This window comes from Taurulus bubalis (genome assembly GCF_910589615.1).
Source record: "Taurulus bubalis genome assembly, chromosome: 17".
Lineage (NCBI taxonomy): Eukaryota > Metazoa > Chordata > Actinopteri > Perciformes > Cottidae > Taurulus > Taurulus bubalis.
Window position 1 is genome coordinate 7,783,628 of NC_136605.1, and position 22,500 is coordinate 7,806,127.

At 44.1% G+C, this 22,500-nt stretch overlaps 1 protein-coding gene and 1 pseudogene across 2 annotated transcripts in view; one reads left to right on the top strand and one right to left on the bottom strand.

Moving 5' to 3' along the window:
* The window catches only part of LOC306750166 (myosin-16-like), a 12,051-nt pseudogene extending 766 nt beyond the window's left edge, over positions 1–11,285 (top strand). Inside the window, exons 3-34 of the transcript in view lie at positions 237–382; positions 929–1,029; positions 1,140–1,231; positions 1,361–1,424; positions 1,593–1,691; positions 2,619–2,689; positions 2,928–3,064; positions 3,213–3,314; positions 3,405–3,548; positions 3,653–3,823; positions 3,899–4,075; positions 4,266–4,458; positions 4,669–4,844; positions 4,941–5,059; positions 5,147–5,154; positions 5,242–5,350; positions 6,114–6,260; positions 6,395–6,499; positions 6,598–6,684; positions 7,546–7,565; positions 7,609–7,699; positions 8,563–8,617; positions 8,723–8,844; positions 8,905–9,145; positions 9,250–9,367; positions 9,495–9,617; positions 9,788–9,984; positions 10,148–10,355; positions 10,469–10,573; positions 10,644–10,780; positions 10,889–10,992; positions 11,252–11,285. The product of the transcript in view is annotated as a myosin-16-like (transcript). The remainder of the gene's footprint in view (positions 1–236; positions 383–928; positions 1,030–1,139; positions 1,232–1,360; positions 1,425–1,592; positions 1,692–2,618; positions 2,690–2,927; positions 3,065–3,212; positions 3,315–3,404; positions 3,549–3,652; positions 3,824–3,898; positions 4,076–4,265; positions 4,459–4,668; positions 4,845–4,940; positions 5,060–5,146; positions 5,155–5,241; positions 5,351–6,113; positions 6,261–6,394; positions 6,500–6,597; positions 6,685–7,545; positions 7,566–7,608; positions 7,700–8,562; positions 8,618–8,722; positions 8,845–8,904; positions 9,146–9,249; positions 9,368–9,494; positions 9,618–9,787; positions 9,985–10,147; positions 10,356–10,468; positions 10,574–10,643; positions 10,781–10,888; positions 10,993–11,251) is intronic.
* Positions 11,286–11,837: 552 nt separating this feature from the next.
* Positions 11,838–18,326, bottom strand: wipi2 (WD repeat domain, phosphoinositide interacting 2). The gene is made up of 12 exons (XM_079233754.1): positions 18,124–18,326; positions 17,243–17,325; positions 16,390–16,559; positions 16,150–16,246; positions 15,533–15,630; positions 15,119–15,211; positions 14,914–14,984; positions 14,680–14,793; positions 14,351–14,515; positions 13,653–13,760; positions 13,462–13,556; positions 11,838–13,217 (listed from the first exon to the last, which is right to left on the bottom strand). Exons 1-12 carry the CDS (start codon positions 18,195–18,197, stop codon positions 13,105–13,107), a joined length of 1,281 nt encoding a protein of 426 aa, XP_079089880.1. The 5' UTR covers positions 18,198–18,326; the 3' UTR covers positions 11,838–13,104.
* Positions 18,327–22,500: the final 4,174 nt, after the last annotated feature.

The window sequence follows — 22,500 nt, forward strand, 5'->3', positions numbered from 1 at the left end:
AATACCTCAACTCTATTAAACTTTCTGTATTGTCATATTCAAATGTCAAACGAAACGCTTCCCTTAATTGCACCTGACTTTTCTTTTTCTGCACAGGTTAGGAAAGGTAAGATACACAAGGGGATAGAGAAGGAAAGGCATATTAGGGTGCATAAGAAACAGATTTGTTCTCCCATTACTCAGTTTGTTGATCGTTTTGTTCTGCGACCTCTTTATATGTTCCTACCCGCTTCTAGACCTACTCGGGCCTCTTGTGTGTGACGATCAACCCGTACAAATGGCTGCCCATCTATGGCGCTAAAGTGGCCCAGATGTACAAGGGGAAGAAACACAACGAAGTTCCTCCTCACCTCTTCTCCGTCTCGGACAACGCCTACCACGAGTGAGGAGCGTCGAAGACAGGGTCATCACGGGTCATCACGGGTCATTGGGGGTTGAGGGGGAGGAGGTTGAGTTGGCAAAGAGGAGAAGTGAGCATGCAAGTGGTATGCCTCCAACCTCCATCGAGACGAGTTGCTTGAAAGCCATTACACTGTCCTTTATGTGGAAAAAGGGGAGCAGGGCAGTTGCTGTGTAATCAGTGTGGCGGGTGATGATTTGTTCAGGGAGCAGAACAATATTTGAAGCCATTAGATGGCATCAGGGGAGAGCTGACAGCTGTCTGTGTTGTTGGTAATGCTGACAGAAAACATCAGCTGTACCTCTGATCTGCTCAGAGGGAAATCAGCAGTAATTACTCTCATCTCTCTCACAATCTCTCTCTGTTTCTCTCCTGCCTTCTTCATGTCCCATCATTGCAGAGCAAGAAAACCAGTCTATGCTAATCACATGAGGACATGTTTTTTTTAAATAAATATAAGATACAAAATATAAGGTGTCGCCTACATGTGTCACTATTAGTAACTCCCTGTTTGTTTCTCTCCTCCAGTGGAGAATCTGGTGCTAGCAAGACTGAAAACACCAAGAAGATCATCCAGTACTTCGCCAATGTTGCATCTTCTGGGAGCAAAAGCTCTGACTCCAAGGCAAGTGTGTGTGTATGTGTGTGTGCATAGACATGATATGCTTTTCCTCGATGACAAACTCATGAAAATTCATCTCACATACGTCTTTTCCTCTTCTCTTCTCTTCCTCTCAAGGCTCCCTGGAGGACCAGATCATTCAGGCTAACCCAGTGCTGGAGGCATTTGGCAACGCCAAGACCATCAGGAACAACAACTCCTCACGCTTTGTAGGGACACGTATACAAAAATCAACGTCAGATCATTTTTTACATCATCAAGTTAAATAATGAATGTCCACGGGATGGCAACAGTACAATCAGAACATCTGTGAGAATAACATTTATGTATTGTTTTAGGGAAAGTTTATCCGAATCCGCTTCGGGCCAACAGCTAAGCTGGCTGGTGCCGACATTGAGAGCTGTGAGTGGGTTTCATTCATTTGGTCTTTTATTACCTTGGTCAAATACCAAAGTCTAGGTTTTTATGTGCTATGATTCATGAAATAAATGTTATCATGCAAAAAATCAACAACTGTAAGCTGCAAAAGGAACATAACAAATATCCTTAAAACTAATTGTATTGCTTCAGATCTGCTAAAGAAATCAAGAGTGATTTCCCAGCAGGCTGCTGAGAGAGGATACCACATCTTCTACCAACTCCTCTCTGGAAGGAAACCAGAACTTATAGGTGAGGAAATGAAAGCTGCAGCGCCATCAGATATGGAATGAAAGTACATGTATGCAGAAAATACAAGATCCTCTTCACTGCTGCACACATATGCACGTATTATTCAGTCAGCTTTGTGAATGTGAAAGAAACATTTGGGGTAACAACTACTGCTTTAAATATACAGTAATAGATAAACTGTTGAAATAGTTCACGTTAGCTGAAAGTAATGTAATACATGTTTGAAACAAACCGAGATATGTTTGTAAAAACTGTTGAAGTCACTAAGTTTAGTGAAGTAAAGGATAATCTTTTGAAATAGCTAAAAGTGATGGTTATGAGTTTGAAACAGCGTTAGCTAAAAGTGACGTAATGTAAGAACTGTTGAAATCACTAATTAGCTAAAAGTAAAATGGTTTAAATAGTTAGCTAAAAGTAAAATGGTTTAAAAAGTTAGCTATAAGTAACATTATGTAAGAACTGTTGAAATCACTAATTAGCTAAAAGTAAAATGGTTTAAATAGTTAGTTAAAAGTAACGGATCGGCGAGAGCGGTTGAAAAAATGAGCTAAAGGTAATGGATTAACAGTTGCAATAGTTAAATGTAACATTAGTTTAAAAATATTCTAGCCTCTGCCATTATCAGTTTGAATGCAAACTTTACCAAACCCACCTAAATACATAAAATAGTTGAATTGTGTTCAAAGGTATTGCAATAGATCATCCTTCTGGTCAAGTAGCATCCAGTTCAAATGCAATGTGGCGTTGATGTAGAGGTACCATAACAAGTCTGGTTTGAGTGTCTTACTAAAAAGCTTAATAACCACAGGCAGAAATGTTACTTTCTGTCTGAATTAATAATCATACTCAGTAATAAACATTGAGATGCGCTTTCAATGTCACAAATTATTATTTTCTCATTATTATGTTTGATACTACGTCTTCCAGAGGCTCTGCTGCTGAAGGGAGTCACTGTGGTGGAAAACATGGACGATGGGGAGGAACTGCTGCTCACTGATGTGAATTCAGAGTGTTTCTGTTCGCGACAGCCGAGTAATTCACGCTGTGCTTCGATTTTAAATCAGTATTAAAGACGGACACACATCTCTGCACGACCAACGAGAAATTATATAAATGAGCCTGTTGATGGTGCTATTGCCTCTGTGTAAGTGTTGTATGCGTGTGTGTGCACGTGTGTGTGTGTGTGTGTGTGTGTGTGTGTGTGTGTGTCTGTGTATGTTGTGTGTGTGTTCACAGGAAGCCTTTGATGTCCTGGGCTTCACTCTCGAGGAGAAGATGAGTGTGTACAAGTTGACTGGAGGCATTATGCACTTCGGCAACATGAAGTTCAAACAGAAACCCAGAGAGGAACAAGCTGATGGATTCCACTGAGGGTATAAAAAGTCCAGTGTGTTCGCTCCCTCCGGCCTTTTCTTTCTATTTCTCCTTTCATCGGTCTCAATCTCATGCATATTTCGATTTTGGCACATTTTTTGTGTAACAAGACATTGTTGGAATAATTGACTGAATTCCTTGTCCCCTCTTCTGACAAAGTCGCCCACCTCCTGGCCATCAACTCCGGGGAGCTGCAGAAGGGCATAACGCGCCCCAGGGTCAAGGTTGGCAACGAGTTTGTGACCAAAGGCATTGCAAAGACATTATTTATTTGTTGCAATTTTTTTTCCTGCAAACAAAGACTGTGCTCGGTTACAATACTTGAACGTGTAACGTCAGGTCAGAACCAGGACCAGTGTGTGTGCTCCATCGGTGCTCTGGCCAAGGCCATCTATGACTGCATGTAATAAGACCCTGGACACCAAGATGCAGCGCCAGTACTTCATAGGAGTGCTAGACATCGCCGGGTTCGAGATCTTTGAGGTGAGATTTGAACAGATTCAATGGGCAGGATGATGTCTTGTCCAGTGCTGTATTTGTCATGTCATCTCATCCTCTCTTCATCCAACTCTGTCTGTCGTCTCCAGTTAAACAGCTTTGAGCAGCTGTGCATCAACTTCGCCAACGAGAAGCTGCAGCAGTTCTTCAACCACCACATGTTTGTGCTGGAGCAGGAAGAGTACAAGAAGGAGGACATCGACTGGGTCTTCATCGACTTCGGCCTGAACCTGCAGGCCTGCATCGACCTGCTGGAGAGCGTGAGACACGCACAGGCAGCATAAAGAGCACCAACATGGACACACAGTGTTGCATTGAGTATTTCCTCTGTCCACCACATGGGGATTTTCTCCATCCTGGAGGAGCAGTGTGTGTTTCCAAAGGCGACAAACGCGACCTTCAAAGCAGCTCTGTATGACAACCACCTGGGCAAGTCCTCCAACTTCCTCAAGCCGAAAGGCGGGAAGAAAGGACCAGAGGTGCACTTTGAACTGGTGCACTACGCCGGCACTGTGAGTACAAACAACCTCCAGAGGGATGCTAAGATAAAGCGTGTAGTTAAAGAGATAGTGACAAACAAATGCATACATTGCTTGAGGCTGTTTAATTGCATCCACGTCTGTCAACAAAGTCATTGATATCTCAACGTGTAACTATGAGTACATACTGTAGGTCCATTAACGCTGTTTGCGCCTCCCACAGGTGGGCTACAGCATCGCTAGCTGGCTGGAGAAGAACAAAGACCCTCTGAACGAGACGGTGGTTGGACTCCTCCAGAAGTCCTCCATGCCTCTGCTGGCCGTGCTCTTCAAAGAGGAGGAGGCCGGTGCAGGACCCAAGAAACAGAAGAAGGGGTCGTCCTTTCAAACCGTCTCCAACTTCTACATGGTGTCTGGTGGAGGGTTGGATGCGAGCAGTGATACCTTAGTTTAGCACAAAGGCTGGAAACAGGGAAACAAGAAGATGACAATATCCGCCCGCCTCTTCCTAACACTTAATATACAGTAAACACGAGGAACAACAAGCACACAAGCCATGCGACTTGAGCTCAAGAAGACGGGTACAAAGACACGCACTCCCTCACAACATGCTCATCATCTCACAGGTCTCCTTAAAGCACTGCTCCCAACTTTGTCCGCTGCATCCTGCCCAATGAGTTCAAGAAGCCAGGTCAGTGCGGAGCGTCCTGCATCAGTTAGTCTGCAACGGCGTGCTGGAGGGCATCCGCATCTGCAGGAAAGGATTCCCCAACAGGCTGCAGTACCCAGAATTCAAACAATGGTTTGCCTCCCTTTGTTTCTGCACTCATCTACATTATTAAATTTTTTTTATTAAAGTGAACGGCTCTCACTTTTCTCCTCTCCTAATGTCCCTCAGGTACGATATCCTCAACCCAGCATCATCCCAAAGGGATTTGTCGACAACAAGAAGGCCTCGTAGCTCATCCTGGGTTCAGTCGGCCTTGATAATATGGAGTACCGCGTCGCCACACCAAGGTTCACCACTGTTATATTCAATATGTAAAACACAACACATTTAAAGATATCTCTTCTTGAACAAAAACATAATAATCAATATCAAAGACTCTAAAGTTGAATCACTTGTTGCCCCTTTGTTGCCCGTTGTGTGCGATCTACTATGAACAAATGAGAGCGTGAATCTGATGATGGATTTTGAGGGCGGCACAGGAGAAAGTAAAGGGGCTGGAGGGCAAGATCAAAGATCTGGAGGGGAAGATGGTCACTTTGTCACAGGAGAAGAACGACTTCGTCCTGGCATTGGCTGCAGTAAGTGCACATCAGTACACATGATTGTGTGTATTTATACATATTCAGATGATTTTAGGACACGTGTCAAAGAACGTGGCACAACACCAAATGCATTTACCGTCTTCTACTAATTATTGTAGTCTACTGGCAAATCTTTATGTGCATGGAATAAAATACAAGGTCAAAATACTTCTTCTGGCTTCTACCAAGCAGACAAAGAAAGATTGAATCACAAGTGTGAAATCCTCTGCTCCTCTCGCTTGTTCGTTATTTTTTGGTGTGAAGGCTCACAGGAATCTCTCGCTCCAGTTTCTGCCTCTCGTGTATTAACATTACATGTGAGTCACGGCGCTTCTCTGAAAAATAAACACAATCTCTGAAAAACCTAGAAAGTGGTTTAACAACACTTACTGCTGTTGTGCAGCTATTCCCAGAATCCTTAAAAACACTTCTCACTAACTAGACGGTTTTCTGCAAACACTCAATCCACTGTCCGATAAAAATATATTTTTTAACTCATTTCTCAAGTTGCCCCACTGTTTCCAAGTCAGAGCAGGTAATATGTTACAGATGGACCATATCATATTAACTGTGCATTAATCTTTTTTTAAATATTGAGCAGCAGATTTCCTCCTGGGCATGTGTGACATTGTACCAACACTTTGCGGACAGAGAAGAAGCATCGAAATGTGTTAAATCTAATGATGAGACATTTTAGAGAGAAATATATCTTGGACACATCTGAATAACTTTCCTGTGTCTGAAACAACTGTGTCTGGAGGATCTGGGTGAGCGCCTGGAGGAAGAGGAAGGCAGCACAGCCTCCCTTCATGGCCAGAGGAGGCAGCTGGAGGGAGAACTGACTGAGCTGAAGAGAAACCTGAAGTCTCTGGAGTCCATACTGGCAAAGAACGAGAAGGAGAAACAGGTAGAGGGATTAGCAGCTGTGGAGAAGGAGTTTATGTTACCAGATATATTGTGAGGGTTTGGAGACATCTGGATTAATGGACTCCAAGGCTGGATGTGAGATTTAGACTGAACCCTGCTCAATGGTGCGTTCAGGGTCTGGACTTCAAGGTGCGAACGCTGACAGGCGACCTGAGTCAGCAGGACGACCTTGTCTCCAGGCTGCAGAAGGAAAAGAGAGCTCTGGAGGAACTGCAACAGGTAGAAAACACACACACAGCAGCATGCATGCACATGGACTATGATTTTAAACACCTTTTTTTATGTACCCAAGACATACATTGTTATAATTTAATTAGAAAACTCTAGAGGATCTCCAAACAGAAGAAGACAAAGTTAACCATCTGACCAAGGCCAACAGCAAGCTCAACTCCCAAGTGAATGAGGTACGGGTGCTTATTGGAACTCTATGTGCAGACCTGCAGCCAAAACAAAGTAAGAATTAGTGTGTGTGTGTGTGTGTGTGTGTGTGTGTGTGTGTGTGTGTGTGTGTGTGTGTGTGTGTGACCTGGAGGAGATCATCAAGAAGTGAGAGGAAAAAAAGCCTGAACTCAGACACACACAAACGCACGCAGCTGACAAGGTCATTAAAGCTTCCGCTTTGTCTGACTTCCTCTCTACATGTGACATACAAAAACAATTCTGTAACATTATAACACATGTATAAGGCTTTACGGAGCTCTTTATGAATGTTTAGAATCATTCACTGCTACTTCTAACAGGTTTTATGAAGTATTTTAAGTAGTGGACATAATTAGACATCGCCAAGCAACTGCAAATGTACTTTCTAGGCAAAAAAGGGAGAGCAATTGTCTTGTGTCTTACACTTTATTTGTCGTAATTAATATTCATAAATGTGTCATAGTTGGTGTATCATACGATTGCTAATAATCTCATACAGCCCGTCCAATTTACTTAAAGCTCACAAAATCACGATATAGTGTGTTATTGATGTTCATAAGACATTATTACATGTCAGAAACTTGTGTTATGATACGTTAGAGCAGTTATCTATGTGTCTTTATAACTGGCTAACCTTATATGGTAGTTATAATGTGCTGGATAACCCTCTCTCTTGTGACATGCATGATTAAACATGTGTATTAATAGTTTCATAAAGCCTCATCATAATATCTTATGAATGTACTCATAGACATGGCCTTCATATTAAGTGTTGACACAAAGGCTTATCACTACACAGTAGTCAGTGTGTGTCCTCCCCCTTTTCACACTCTGAATCCTTGCAGTTTCTGATTCCCCCTGCTGTGTGTGTGTGTGTGTGTGTGTGTGTGTGTGTGTGTTCATTACAGGAGAGACTTTGAGATCAACAACACAAACTCGAAGCTGGAGGACGAACAGGCTCTCAGCTCCATGCTGGGCTGCAAGCTCAAAGAGCTCCAGGTCTGTGCTCTGATTTCTTCCTCTGTGGTTTTACATGTTTATCAATGAAGTCAACCGGCTAGGAGGAGCTATGAAGCTGGTAAGAACACCAGATGAGGAGAAGCATTGACTCCTACTCACAATCTTTTTAATTTAGGAGCTAAAAACAAACAGCAAACGTAAAACTTTGCTTTTTAGTTGTGTTGATTACATCAATGTTAATATATCAATTAACTGCGTTGGCCTCCTGATGCTGGTGAACTCAGTTTTTCAGTATTTGCAAATCCTATGAGCAGCCCAACATGATTGATTTTAAGCCGCGGCAAATGAGAGGTGATGAATGTTGCATAAGGTCACTGGAGTGAACAAAGGATGAGATGTGAGAGAGATGTGAGATGAGGAGGAAAGGAGCGATAGCAAGTGGAGAAGAAAAGAAATAGCAAGGCAAGGCAAGTTTATTTGTAGAGCACATTTCAACAACACGGTCGATTCAAAGTGTGTCATGTAAAACCATTAAAAGCATCAAAACATAATGCAAAAGAAAACAAGAATAAAAACAATTAAGAACATTCAGTAAAACATTGAAAACAGTCAAAAAGCAAAAAATTGAATAAAATGTGCAGTGCAGTTTAAGAAATACAATGCAGTGGTGAGATGCAGAAATTGATTAATATGCTTGGATCTGGTTCAATTAAAGGCAACAGTAAACAGAAAAGTCTTCAATCCGCAGACACTGCTCCTAGCAGTGGATATCAGGTTGGGGAGCAGGGGAGAGGGTGACGATGAGGAGTTAAAGAAGTGAAGGAGGATCAACGACCTGGTATCAAAGATGCAAGTTTAATGTGGTTTGTTCTCGTTTGCCACTCATCCGTCATTCCTCTCAGAGCCGCATTGAGGAGCTGGAGGAGCCATGAGAGCCAAGGTGCAGATGAAACCCCAGTAACTGCAGAATTACAATTATGATTTCACATGTTGACAATTATAAATAAACAGACAGGAGGGATATTATAGATTAAAGTTGGTTCTTGGTATGCTCCTTGAAAGGTGGAGAAGCAGAGGGCGGAGCTATCCCGAGATCTGGAGGACATCAGTGATAGGCTGGAGGAGGCGGGAGTGGCCACCGTCACCCAAGTGAGTGTGACTGACAGCTGTCAATCAAACAAAGGGTAGTGAAACCACAGTTTGAACTTTGACCTCGGCCCTTTTGAACGCCGCCGACCCTTTAGATTGAACAGGAAGCGGGAGACGGACCTGCTGAAGCTGAGGCGGGAGCTGGAGGAGGCAGCGCTCCAATCGGAGGCCACGGCGGCGGGGCTGAGGAAGAAGCACTCGGACGCCATGGCGGAGCTCGGCGAGCAGCAGGAGAACCTGACCAGGCTGAAAGTGAAGCTGGAGAAGGACAGACAGAGCATGAAGGCGGAGATCGAAGACCTCAACGTCACTATGGTGGCCACTCAGAAAGCGAAGGTACGATGTTATTCGGAAAACCCGGTGCGATCATCTCCCATGAATATAAACTCATACGCGAACCTGGTTTGCACATGTATGTATTTGGATGTTTCCACCTGCAGATGAACTCCGATGTCCACGCCCGAAAACTGGAGGACAACTTAGCAGAGGCCAACGCTCGCCTGGCTGAGATGGAACGCACTCAGACTGAGCTCAACAATGCCAAATGTCATCTGACTGGTGAGAGCACACACACACACACACACACACACACACACACACACACACACACACACACACACACACACACACGGTTTCCTGGACTTTTTCCATATGATTTTCTTCTTGTGTTTGTTTGTGTGTGTAGCGGAGAACAATGGTCTGAGCAGGGAGTTGGAGGAGTGCAGAGTACCGTAAACTGACCAGGCTGAAGGCCTCCCTCACCTTGCAGGTCGATGAGCTCAGGCGACAGGTGGATGAGGAGAACAAGGTAATAAGTTAATCCTTTACTTAGAAAGAGTGTCATATTTTACAGCTGAGAGCTGAACAGCCTCAGTAGGTGCCCACTTTTGTGATCATAATTTATTCCCGGCTGGTTTTGAGATTCTCACAGCTGAGCTTTCAGTTTAAAATCTTGAAAGTGACTATCTGCCTGCTCAGGGTCGTAACACAGCGGCGGTGGGCCTGGCCAACGCCCGCCACGACCTCTCCCTGCTGAAGGAGCAGCTGGAGGAAGAGTCCGGAGCCCGAAGTGAGCTGCAGCGCCTCGTCTCCAAGCTCAACGCCGACGTCACCACCTGGAGGAGCAAGTATGAGACGGACGCCATCCACCGCACCGAGGAGCTGGAGGAGACCAAGTGGGTTGAATAGAAGCTAAAAAAAACAAAACAGCGGCTATACTGTTGTGTATCAAAGTGGGGCCAAAAGTTTTATATTATATCTTGCGTATAAATTCGATACTTTTCATTAATTTAGTCCCACGATCGCTTCTTTCCTGTCTTTCCGCCCACTCTCCTCCAGGCGCAAAATGGCAGTGCGTCTCCAGGAGGCGGAGGAGGCAGCGGAGGCGGCCCAGGCCAGAGCTGCCAGCTTGGATAAGGCCAAGCAGAGGCTGCAGGGAGAGGTAGAGGACCTCACCATAGACCTGGAGAGGGTATACACACACACATGCACATGCACACGCACAGCAGAAACTGCAGGAGTTCAGGTTTGTACTTTAAATGCATGCGTTAGATTTTATCAGTTATCCAATATTGATTCCTTCGCATTACATCCTTAACCACTCATTTTTTATTATCTTGGAGCTCTTTCCTGATGACATGAAACTATCAAAGTTCTCAGAGGGAGAGCCGCTCCTACATGACGGAGCTCTACAAGCTGAAGACGGCTTACGAGGAGAGCCAGGGCCACATCGAGACCACCGCAAGGAGAACAAAACCCCCTCAGGTAGCTTCTAGCGGCCGAACCATGACGGTGAGAGCGTGCGCTCATGTGTTCTTGCCCGCTTTCCCCACAGAGGAGATCAAGGAGTTGGTCAACCAGCTTGGGGAAGGAGGCCGCAGCGTCTGTGAGCTGCAGATGGCCAAGAAGAAACTGGAGGTGGAGAAAGAGGAGCTGCAGCTTTGTCTGGAGGAGACCGAAACTTCACTCGAGGTACAGAGAGAAAGAAAACTTGGCATGTGGGAGTTCTGAACAAATTAGCATGTGTCCATAGTACAGTTGCCTGTTTTCCAGTGTGTGTGTGTTTGTGTGTGTGTGTGTGTGGAGGAAGGTAAGCTGGTGCGTGTGCAGCTGGAGCTCGCTCAGGTCAAGGCCGACATCTACCGCAGGATCCATGAGAAGGAGGAGTAGTTTGAAGTCACCAGGTCAGAAAACAGACAATCTAACACTAAGAACGAGCATCGTGTATACACACACACACACACACACACACACACACACACACACACACACACACACACACACTGCGAGCAGGTAGGCAATTACACATCTTCCTGAGCACATTGTTGTTTTAAGTGTCAGGCATAAGCCTTCGGTTGTGTCTCACCCTTTGCTCTTGTGGTTCTGTAAAGTGCTTTGGATCCTGTATTGTTTTAGAAGTGTATGCGCCTTGCGTGATCTCAGTGAGTGTCTCTACACTGGAGGGGGAGGGCGGTGAAGCTGTGCTCTCAGGTCAACAATAGAGAGCCCACCAGTGTGTGCAGTCACTCCTGCATGTGTGTTAAAAGTGTGTGTGTGTGTGTGTGTGTGTGTGGCTGCAAAGTCTTAATAAACTACAAGCAAATGAGCAGAATGGTCTGTGGCTTATTGAGACTTAATGAAGCAGCCTGCAACAGTACATGGAGTGTGTGCCTCCCTACAAGAAAGCTGCTCACCAACGAGCAACGAAATCCATCAGGTGCACACGTGTAAGAGGTCCCTGCTGAGCTTTTGAAGCTTCTCTGGGCTCAGTGTTGGTCCAGTCCAATCCCTCTTATCGACCCCCAGACAGGAAAGCTCTGTCAAACCCACTAGGAGATGTAGTACCAACAGATTTAACAGATGGCTGCACCGCCCCCAAGTGGAACAAATCTATTCATGCAGGTTTAAAGGTTTCCCATATTCCTGGACATTACTGTCAAATTAAATCTGGGATGAAGTAAAACAGCATTGGAGATAAAAAAAAAAAGAACTGTAGTGTAACAAGAACAGACGGCACCTTATCTCATACATCAACATGGAATTTATTTTTCATTTTAGTTTCAGATGAACGTTTCACATTTTGTACAAAATCATTAGAAAATGCCTGCCGATCCCCGTTTAGCGGCTTCAGACACCCAAAGGATTAAATGGGGAATCATGCAGCGTCCCGGACCAGTCCGTGAGGCTCAGCCCGAGCTCCAGATCCACCACAACTAAAACCCACGGTTCACTCGCTGTCCCAGAGAGCGTAAACTCTTCGGTCATAACTCGACGCCATGGTGCGGCGACGTCTCGGCCGCATTAGTAATGTACAGAGCCGCGTGCCGGTGAGGAGGCGTCGCTGACAGCTTCCTGCCTTTCTCGACTGGTCCCAAATGTCTTCGATGTATGGACAAAGTACCACTTCAACAACACCATGCATGCTTTCTTACGCATGACACATCGTTGGCTATGATCGGTTATGTAGATTTAAGAAAAGTACTAAGAGTTTAAAAATCAACCAATGACTGCGGGCCTGAAGATGGGAGGAGGTGAAGGTTCTCTGAGCCTCTGTATGGATGAGGTGAAAGTGAAAGGGGTGGGGGTGGTTGGGGACAAGTGAAGGCTAATTACTCAGTGTTTTGCTAATGTACATGCCCAGCACAAACACACACACACTCACACGCACGCAAATGAGGCCTCAGCACGAGCGCTCTCTTAAAAATGCAAACACCTCAGCCTCATGCCGAAGGAGGTTAAACTTGAGCCAGATGAGTGATGCCACACTCCTGTACGCGAGAGAGGAAAAAAAGAAGATGGTACACACCGTCGATTAAGATCCGACAACTGAAAATGGATTTTATTAAGCCAATGCAAAGAGATCCCCCTCTCAAACAGAAGAAAGCACGGCGCTGGGGCAGAGAGGCACTTACACAAATACTTTCATTTTACACAGTGCTCGCGTCTGTGTGTCTTGAATGAAGACACAGCTACATTTGTTTTCTTTTATCAAACGTCCAACACACACACACACACACACTCACAGATACTCGTTTTCACACTGGAGCATGTTTTTAGCAGTTGGCACATGTACATGCAAAGCGTCAGTCTGACCTGCGCAGGCAAACCGAGAGAAAGGGGAGCTGAGGAGGGATGAGGAAGATAGACATGTATGTGAACGGACAAACAGACTGACAGACAGGCTCTTGGAACACTTCTGAGCGTTTAAAAACACCCCCCCCGCCTCTGACCCTGCCTCCCTTGTGTCACATGTTCATAGCAGCACCAGAGGAGCCCTCTGATTGGTGGGTACTAAGTCAGTCAGTTTCAAGGATGAGTGGCGGTTGCTCGTTCTCTTCCTCCAAGCGCAAGTCGCTGAGGTCGTCTTCGAGCCCCGCCCCTCCCGCGGCGCCCTGCTCTTCACAGTAACCTAGGGAAACAAGAGGTCGAAGGGCCCGTATTTAGTGTCATAAAGAAAGATCTTTCTTGATTTACTTCCCGAAAATTACTGACTTGTATAATGATAAAAAGCATAACTCTTCTAAAAATATAATTGATTAAATAACTGCTTAGTTACTCAACATAACTAATTCCCTACAATTACATCGTCCTTTCCACCAAACTTCCTGGGTGAAAAAAAAAGTAAAACCAAGTAGAACATTTGAGTGACATACCTTTAGTGACAGCAGCACTGTAGTTTGGGGCCACAAGTGGGCGGTCATGTGACTGCTCAAGGATCTCACTGCCTGGCTCAGCACTGCCGTCTAGCCTGAGGAGATTAAGGAGCAGAAACTCTCTGTACAACTCTTCAAACTTCAGGCTGTTGGTTGTGTAAAAAAAAATTCAGATGATGCTGTTCAGTTACCTGTGCTGCTTCATAAGTGTGCACTCTCCTCCCTCTTGTGGATCCAGGTTGTACAGATACAGGTAACCATCAGCCGCTGCCACCAACAACCGAGGAATCTTCTGGATCCTGAATTTAAAACAAGAAGAACAGAGATTCACAGGTGTTTAGAGCCTTCAGCTCCCACGGCTTGTCTGCCGGTGTCGTTATGCAGCAGCTGAAACTGTTTGGATCACAGTTCACTTTGGCTGAAGTAGTGATCTGCAGCACTTCCTCGTCAAATAGCTCCATTACAGAAAAGTAAGAAAAGGGATCCGGACACCTTCAAGTTCATTAAAAATGTGTTGTTCTAAACTGTGAACATCTTCACATGTTATAGTCAGCATGACTGAGCTGGATGGATCTGGATCTTAAAACACCACAGATGAGTGAGTCGACCGACAGCTCTGGGTTGTCCAGGTACAAAATGATCTCCGTGACCAAAACATGAAGAACACGTCACAGATGACCACGATGATTGTACTTTTCTACGATAAATGAAGAGGGCCTGAACGGCACAACATGAATGTGCCTGACCTCGCTGACCCCGAGAGCAGTCCTGCATATTACTTTGGATCCCACTTTCACGGCATGTTTCAAAAAGGTAGGACCCATACAACAACAAACAAAAACACAACAGTGCCGTATGTGTACATACATGTGTGTGTATTTATACTCACACAGCTAAGGCGCAGATGTTCTTATGTCCACAGAAAGGCAAACGTACGGTCGCGAAGGCTCGCCCCTGGGTGAACATTTCAGTAACCTGAGAAGGCAGGTAGGTGGTGGACGCCATCAGGACCTTGCCCAGGTACCCTCCCCATGTGGTGGGCTCCTCTGCTGGCCTACACACACACACACACACACACACACACACACACACACACACACACACAATATGAGAAGCCTATTACTCTGAGGAACATGAAGCACAAGGGCAGGACTCATCCTCAGAAGCTTCTTTTTTTTTATGTCTAACTTAATAGGACGGAGACTGAAAGGTACGTACACATACTTCTCCTTCTGCGTCTCTAATTTGAAGATGTGGACCGTCTCTGTGTTGCTGGAGGCCGACAGGTACAGGCCTTCCATGCTGAACGCCAACGAGCAGATGCTCACACACCTGAGACAAGAAAGTCACACGTACGGGGAAGCAGGTGAACACAAACACAAAACGATGCAAGTCCATCACATTTAAAACAGCTTTCATTTCTGTAGTGCAGTCAGAGATCGGGCCATCTACCTCTTGACTCCTCTTCGAAACTCGAAGAGCTTCTGCCCCTCTGGGATTGAGAAGACACGAATGACGGTGCCCTGGGAGGAAGTGAGAGACACAAGACTTGTGAGGTAACGACAGCGATGCGTATTTGCTTCAGGCGGAACACAAAGCCACACACTAATAAGCCGCATAGACGTCGGGTCACTGCGCTTTGCAGTACGTGTCGTACCTTCTCTGAGGCTGTGGCCAGTTTGGTTCCACTGGCATCGAAAGCCAGAGCCGCTAATGGGCTGTCGTGGGCTGGAATCATGTTAGCCGCTCGCTGGAAAACACACACGGACACTGGTTAGAGATGCGCTACTTCAGACAGGACTGAAATAAATGTTGTGAATATCAGCTGTGACTAATGATAGGAAGCACTGGCTGACAGAACAGCGAGGACCGAGACCCACGGGACAATTTAGATATAATTTCATCGTTGGGTCTTTTATAGAATGACAGACAGTAAACACTATACAACAGCAGTTCAGCTATTCATGCAACACTGGTTTGTGTGACATGAGGTGTACGCAAGGACATGCGTTTGGTGTGGAAGACTAAATATAGATGTTTTTTATTGAAGGGCAGAGGGCTTTACACCTACCAGGTTGACTGTGTCAAACACCTGGACTTCTCCTATCGTAGCACTGCCTGGGTAAGCCAGATAACAGTTATCGTTGCTGATGGAAAGGGCGCACAATCCTGGAGAAAACACAAGCACAAATGCAAACTGATTAACAAGACGAAGACAAAGAAAGAAAAGAGAAATCACACTCCAACAGAACCATGTATCTGAACTTGACAATAAGCGAAGCTGAAAGATTGACTCAAGTACATGTCGACACTACAATCATCTCGATGTTTGTAATAGTTCTGACAGCATGAGTGGGTTTTTGTTCAGTGGTTGTATTAAATAGACAAATATCACAAAATATTATATTATTTTAATATACATTTTGTTTGCCACTAGGGAAACAGCAAACAAAATGGAATGAATTGTGAACGAATAATAAACTTAGAAATATGAAAGAGAAACCAAAACCTGAGGAAAGTCTCGTCCCTGGTTTCAGTTTGAGCGCATACTATACTGAGAAGTAAAGACCCTCTTCTCCAGTAGTCTTGATGTATTTTTCCCCCATAGAGCATTTTACTGACGTGTACCACACACTATACCTCATATAGACAGACTGTACTGCGTTGCTCGACTTTCTTCACACTCACCTGAAGGGTTGGGCGGAGTTTCTCTGATAGTGTGCAGCACCTTCATGTCTCGGATGTTGTGAATGTAGAGTGACTCCTCCAGACACACTATCAGCCTCTGCAGAGGAACCACAAAACATCAACGACATGCCGGTCAAAGGCAAACACTGATTAGGCACCGGCATATTAGCAAACAATAACATCTGTGACAGCGTGAGACCGAGTGTCTGACAGGCCGGTTCTTCGCTCCCGCCCTCCTACCTGTCTGTTGAGCTTGACAGCCAGTATGGTGTTGGAGTAGGAGTAGTTGCAGATCTCGGTTCCCTTCTTGAAGTGACATACTTTGAGCTTCCTGGGGGCCTTCAGGCTGACGATGGCCACCAGGCTGCTGGAGAACAGACGCTCCACAATGCACACATCCTCCGTGTCCGCTGCAGAGACGAACATAGACCACCACAACGTTCACTCGGAGACATGACGTCACCTTTTACTATCTGCCGCTCTGACAATTTAAAGGGGAAACAAATGGTGCAAATGAAAGCATCACATGTTGCACCCTGTTTGCAAGCCGATTCACAGACGTTTCGCTGCCCCTGAACACACCGGCATAACTTTTAGCACACTGCGTATGTTCGGTAAACATATCGAACAGAAGCTGGGTTCATGAATGATAGATTATAATACTTACTGGCTCAAAACACTTATTGTCTTGGTCCAACTACACAACTTGAGTCTCCTGCTGCCCGATTTGCATTGGTCATTCATGATCAGAAGGCACAGAAAGGCTCTCTACACACATGCGTAATAGGACTGCTGCAGAGAATAGATCATAATGTAAAATGATGTAAATCCAATAACGAGGAGGAAGCTTTGTGTTGTGATGCATGTGGGTGGGAAAAGCGCTGTGAAAACTTTATGAATATTTAAAGTGACAGCAACGCTCTTGATGGTGCAGTGATTGTTTTTAAACACAGGCTCGGTTCAGACACAGACTAAAAAATAGGACTGAACAATAATATAACACAATAGTGATACAGTCAGTGTAGAACAAGCAGGTTTAAACCCATTACACAGTCTCTAAAGAGAGAGGAAAAAGTAAGTGGACAGTACTTACGACATTCATATATCTGCTCCAATTTGTCCACAGAGGACAGGGAGAAAAACTTGTACCCCAATTTGGTGCCAACAGCTAAGGACCTACATCAATAACAGAAACAGACAACATTGAACAACCACTATATCAGCAGGCTACTACAGCCACACATACACAGTATATATATATATATATATATATATATATATATATATATATATATATAAACTCCAGCAGCGTCATTGCAGCTTGCGGAGGTCTTTTAAACACTTTACACTGCAGTGGTCTTCGCGTCACTGGACGTTTCCGGTCAGAGGTCGTGACAGTCGTCACACGACCGCAGCGGTGTAGCAATGGAGCCGGGCCTCTGCGGCTCCTCTCCCTGCACTCACACAGACATATCGCGCGGACGTTACTCGTCTTGAAGTCTGCTTACAAGAAACTCAGCGACGCAGTTTGTGGCAGTTACAGCGTCACCAGACGGTCCCGAGTCCCACACCGATAACAGGCGCTCGACGCTCGCGCCCCTAAAACATACGAAAATAACGCAGACTTCCGCAAAGTGTTTCTTCTACACGACTCTATATAATAATATTAACAGCCGTCACGTCACATGACACCCAACCTACATGTGTGTTGTGGCTAAAGTTAGCCTCGGACAACACAGCATCGTGTCAGCTAAAGGAAGCTATGTGCTCGTGACGGGACGTTATTATGGCGTCCACAGGACCGCTAACGGAGCCAGCTAACGCCGGAGTGCACTGGTGGTCGTGTCCCGTGTGAGACACGACCGCCAGGCCAGTTCACATCGAGCCCCGGCCACACTAGCCCCCACATTGAGCGAGCTAACGTCAGCTAGCTGGACAGCGCAGGCCGTCCGCTCTCTCCCGGCCCTGTCTTACGTGTTGTCCTGGTTGAAGTTGGCGAAGAGAAGCTGGCTTCCGCCAGCATCCCCGCTTTGACTGGCTAAGTTCATGGGCTCGACACCATCGAGATGTACAGCTCCGGGAGAAATAGCAGCAGCTGGGCTGGGATTAGTACTACGATAAGGGCCAGAAGTGTGGAGCTTTCAAGGAGCCATCTCTCTTTTCTGGCCCTGCTGTAGTGATTGTTGTTGTTTTCAGAGGGTCTGTTGCTTCCCCTTACTGCGCATGCGCCGTGCACGCAGCGTGCAGCGCCGTTAAAGAGCCAGGGCGGTTTTGTGGAGAGCAGCGTGCTGGTGATGATACTTGTGATCATGTACGCTGTGACTGAGAATAGTAGCTTTTATTTTGTGTCCGTTGTCTCGGCTCAACGGGCGAGAGAGTCAGCAGCAGCACACACGGCTCTCCTGGAAACACTCCGCAGTAACTATTTGGGATTTGATGTAACAGCGCCACCCATCGTCAATGTGTGCAAACAACATCTGAAAAGAAGGAGTGAGATACACAGTCCACCTTGATTGGTGGGCTGTATTAATTATATTTATTCATCATATCATTGACAATACACACTCAAGCTCCTATCTCCTCTTCACTCCATCCTAAAATGGAATATTAATGTTTTATTTAGTTTTCATCACACAATTTGTAACGCTGCTCTTCACTCACACCGCTCTACCACAGTTAATTAAACATTTATTACCTCTCCTAAAATGTTTGAATATGTCCATGTTTGAACAAACACTCAATGTTAAGATATAACGCCGTGCATGGAAAATATGGTGATCTAAATATAAAGCCTACTGTTTTTATATGAATTTACAGAACTGTACTGTAAACTTGCTCTGTTCTTTCTGTGCATTTTGTGTCAATGTTAAAAAATAACAGTTGAACACTTTGTCACTCATGTCTTTCTGTTGTACTGCTCTGGTATAAGAAGTTACTATTAAAACAGCACCTCCTCCTGCTTTAGAATGTACTGGTATTCTATTAAATAAGGGTCAATTGCATTTATAAATCACACACACACACACACACACACACACACACACACACACACACACACACACGAGGCGTGGGATGATGGGAAGGAAACCGTTAGTGATCTGATGTGTGTCGACGTTGTGATTGTGGGTGTGAGTCATAGTTTCTGTCTCCCTGTATTGTTTCATTACAGTTTCAGGTGTAAGTCTGAGCATGTCAGAGTAATTGTGAGCGATACAAATTATTCAATGGGTAGCGCCTTAAAGCAGAGACAGACAGACTCTGCAGACAGCTGCTCACCCTGAGGATATCGGCTAGTTGGCACAAGTATAAAAAAAGGAAAGAAATCAAGACAAAAGAATTTACAAAGGTGAGAAAACCACAAATGCTCAACTGCTGAAGAAAGCAAATCCACCACTCTCAACTTTTAGCCCGTGGTGGAAGAGTCGACACATTCAGATATTTTACTCAAGTAAAGGTATTGTAGTGGGGGGAACAAAGTGGAAAAAGTAAGTCCTGCATTCAAAATCGTATTAAAAAATATCAGCGTGACAATGTCATTAAAGTACCACAATTAAAAGTATCATTATGCAGAATGGCCCATTTCACAATGAAATATGAATGATGAAAATGTTACTGGATTATAATTTAATGATGTGATCATCCTTTTAATGTTGCAGCGGCTAATGTTGGGGCTAATTTAAAGCAGCTAAATCCATCATTATACATGATCATTGATTAGTTGATTATTTATTTGTATTAATAATTTAAATCGGCAGAGTAACTAATATTGTCATATACATATATTGGAGTAAAAAGTACAATATTTGTCTCCAAAATGCAGTTGAGTAGAAGCATAAGCATGAACTTGTATAAGTACTTGAGTAAAGGTACTTTGTTAAATTCAACCGCAGCTTTTAGCCTAATGAATGCCTCTGTTGTCCTAAACAGCAACTATCTTAATTTCACCAAATGATGTCACTGAATGTCAAAGTCGAGAATTCTCTGAATGATAACCTGAGTGTCCATGAGCCTTTATTAATGCTCTATGAAGCAGAACAGAAGTCTAAAGGGCATCACAGACACATTTATTATGACATGTCCTCTGTAGAAAGAGGACAGTGACCCCATCCGTTTAGTTAGTCAGACGGCTCTTTGTTTGCTCCTGTGTGGTCTGATGCCCTGCCAGCTGTGTCCTTTGGTCCAGTTTACTGTTGTCAGGGGGCCGCGTGTCGGTAGAGGTCCGTCAGCAGAGGCAGGGCTCCAACACACGGAGTCCTGGCCTTTAGTTTACACAAGCCATGGCCTCCAAATAAACATGGTGGACGGAGGGATAGGGGCGGGGTTTGTGAAATAGAAAGCAAAGAATGCACATCCAGCTTTAAGAAAAAAAAGGCACTTTTTTGGGATGAAAATGATGCGGACGCTGTGATGTGTAACGCACATAAAATATTCCCGATGCTCATTGGAGCGACACAAAAATATACTGGACCAATCAGGAATATATGTATTTTATGTTGATTTTATGGCTTTAATAAGAAGTCAGTCTATCTGCTCTAACGGTTTTGAATGTAATCCCTCTAATCTATATGTTGACATGCACAGTGTGTTGGGAATAAACTATGAGCTGTACAAATATGCCTGTCTGAATCTTATCTATAAACACAGCCAGTAGCACATTTCAGTTGGAAACTTGTTTGGATGTCTGTGTGTGTGTGTGTGTGTGTGTGTGTGTGTGTGTGTGTGTGTGTGTGTGTGTGTGTGTGTGTGTTTGCATAATGTATCTGTTCTGTCTCACACAGCTGCTGCACAGTGCCACAAAGGGCCTCTGCTGGACACAGTTGTTGTTGGGTAATATTTAATTTTCCATTCAGTTTGAGCGTGTGTGCTATGTGGAAGGGAGGCATGAGTGGATCTGAGAAATTAAATTTAGCGAGAGAGAACAAAACACGGCCACAAAGAGGAACCATATTAGTTAAAACACCAATAAACTGCATTTTGTCTCCTGTCCCTGCTGCTCCTCCGTCGTCTGTGTCTGCATCGGCCATGTTTGAGACTGAACCCTTTGACACATTACATCATTTACTTTTGCATTATTTGATATATTGGTGTGAGAATGTGTTGGTTTTGCAAGATCAGACATCTTTATTTTTGTTTTTGTGGAAATATTGGGCTGTTAGGAACCTTGGATGGGAGCTTCAAGAAAAAACATCCCGTTTGAGGGGATTTTAAAGACTGAATCATATGTTTTTTATACAAAAAATATTTACATTTCACCACTGTTAGGCCAATAAATAAATACAGGACTCCACCTATTTATTCCTTGTGTGTGTCATAGGCAAGGAGTTTAGGAAAATAAAATCAGTGGTGGAAAATTATTCAGATCCTTTACTTATTTAAAAGTATATGAATATAAAAGCACCTTATAACTAGTCCTTCATTAAACATTCTGCGGAAGTACATTATCAACAAATTATACCGAAGTAAGAAAAGGACTTGTTCTGCAGAAACATGTCCCCTGTGACTGCTATATTATACATGAATAGATTATTACCCTTTGTTGTGTAAGCATCATTTTATTGTTGCGTAGAGTAACAATATAAATCAGAGATGTGAGAGGAAACAAGAACAAGCAAAGTTCTAAAATACTAAATTATGTTTATATGCATACCTTTCTGCAATCTTTGCTTTTATTTAGTTTAAACAAAAACTACACTTTTTGGCCATGAGCAGTTATCTAAATGAAACCATTAAAGAAGTTTAGAGGTGAAATATTTCTTAATTACTAATAATGTTGAAAACCACTAGTTTAATCTGAAACAATGTATGTATTTCAAACACCTATCGTACTCTTATGACATATTGTTGAGTCTTAATCTGGAAAGTATTTAACACCTAAACTGTCAGATGAATAGCGGAATAAAAAGCACAATATTATACTTTTGAAATACAGTGGAGTAAAAATAATGTAAATACCCGGGAAAGAGCCTGAAAATCATACTTCAGTGCAGAATTTACAAACATGTGGAGTCACTTTCCAGCACTGAATAAAATGTGCAGAAGACATCAATCAACAGTTGACAGCAAAATACGAAAAATAAAACATCCAAATAGTGAGAAAACACTTTTTGTTGAGTTTTCTCAGGGGTCAGCGGTGCGTTTATGGAAACTTGGACTTCTGAAACCCTAGGCAAACTTTTTGCCCCCGAGTGTGTGTTCTCACTATTTTCTCACTCAATTACTTTTCTTAATTTATTCATAATAAATTGGTCACCTATCGCATTCGTCGTGTTTTCCTAACACAGATTGTGTTCCAACAACAACAAAAACGGAGGCAGGAGAGGGAGTTGTGTTGTGTGGAGCTGTTGCTGTCTG

Excerpts from the sequence above, each read along its gene's own strand:
- wipi2 (XM_079233754.1), bottom strand. The coding sequence starts at position 18,197 with ATGAACTTAGCCAGTCAAAGCGGGGATGCTGGCGGAAGCCAGCTTCTC. Across the intron at positions 16,247-16,389 it reads CTGTCAAGCTCAACAGACAG|AGGCTGATAGTGTGTCTGGA; the intron begins GTAGGAGGGCGG and ends GTTCCTCTGCAG. Across the intron at positions 14,794-14,913 it reads TTTCGAAGAGGAGTCAAGAG|GTGTGTGAGCATCTGCTCGT; the intron begins GTAGATGGCCCG and ends TTCTTGTCTCAG.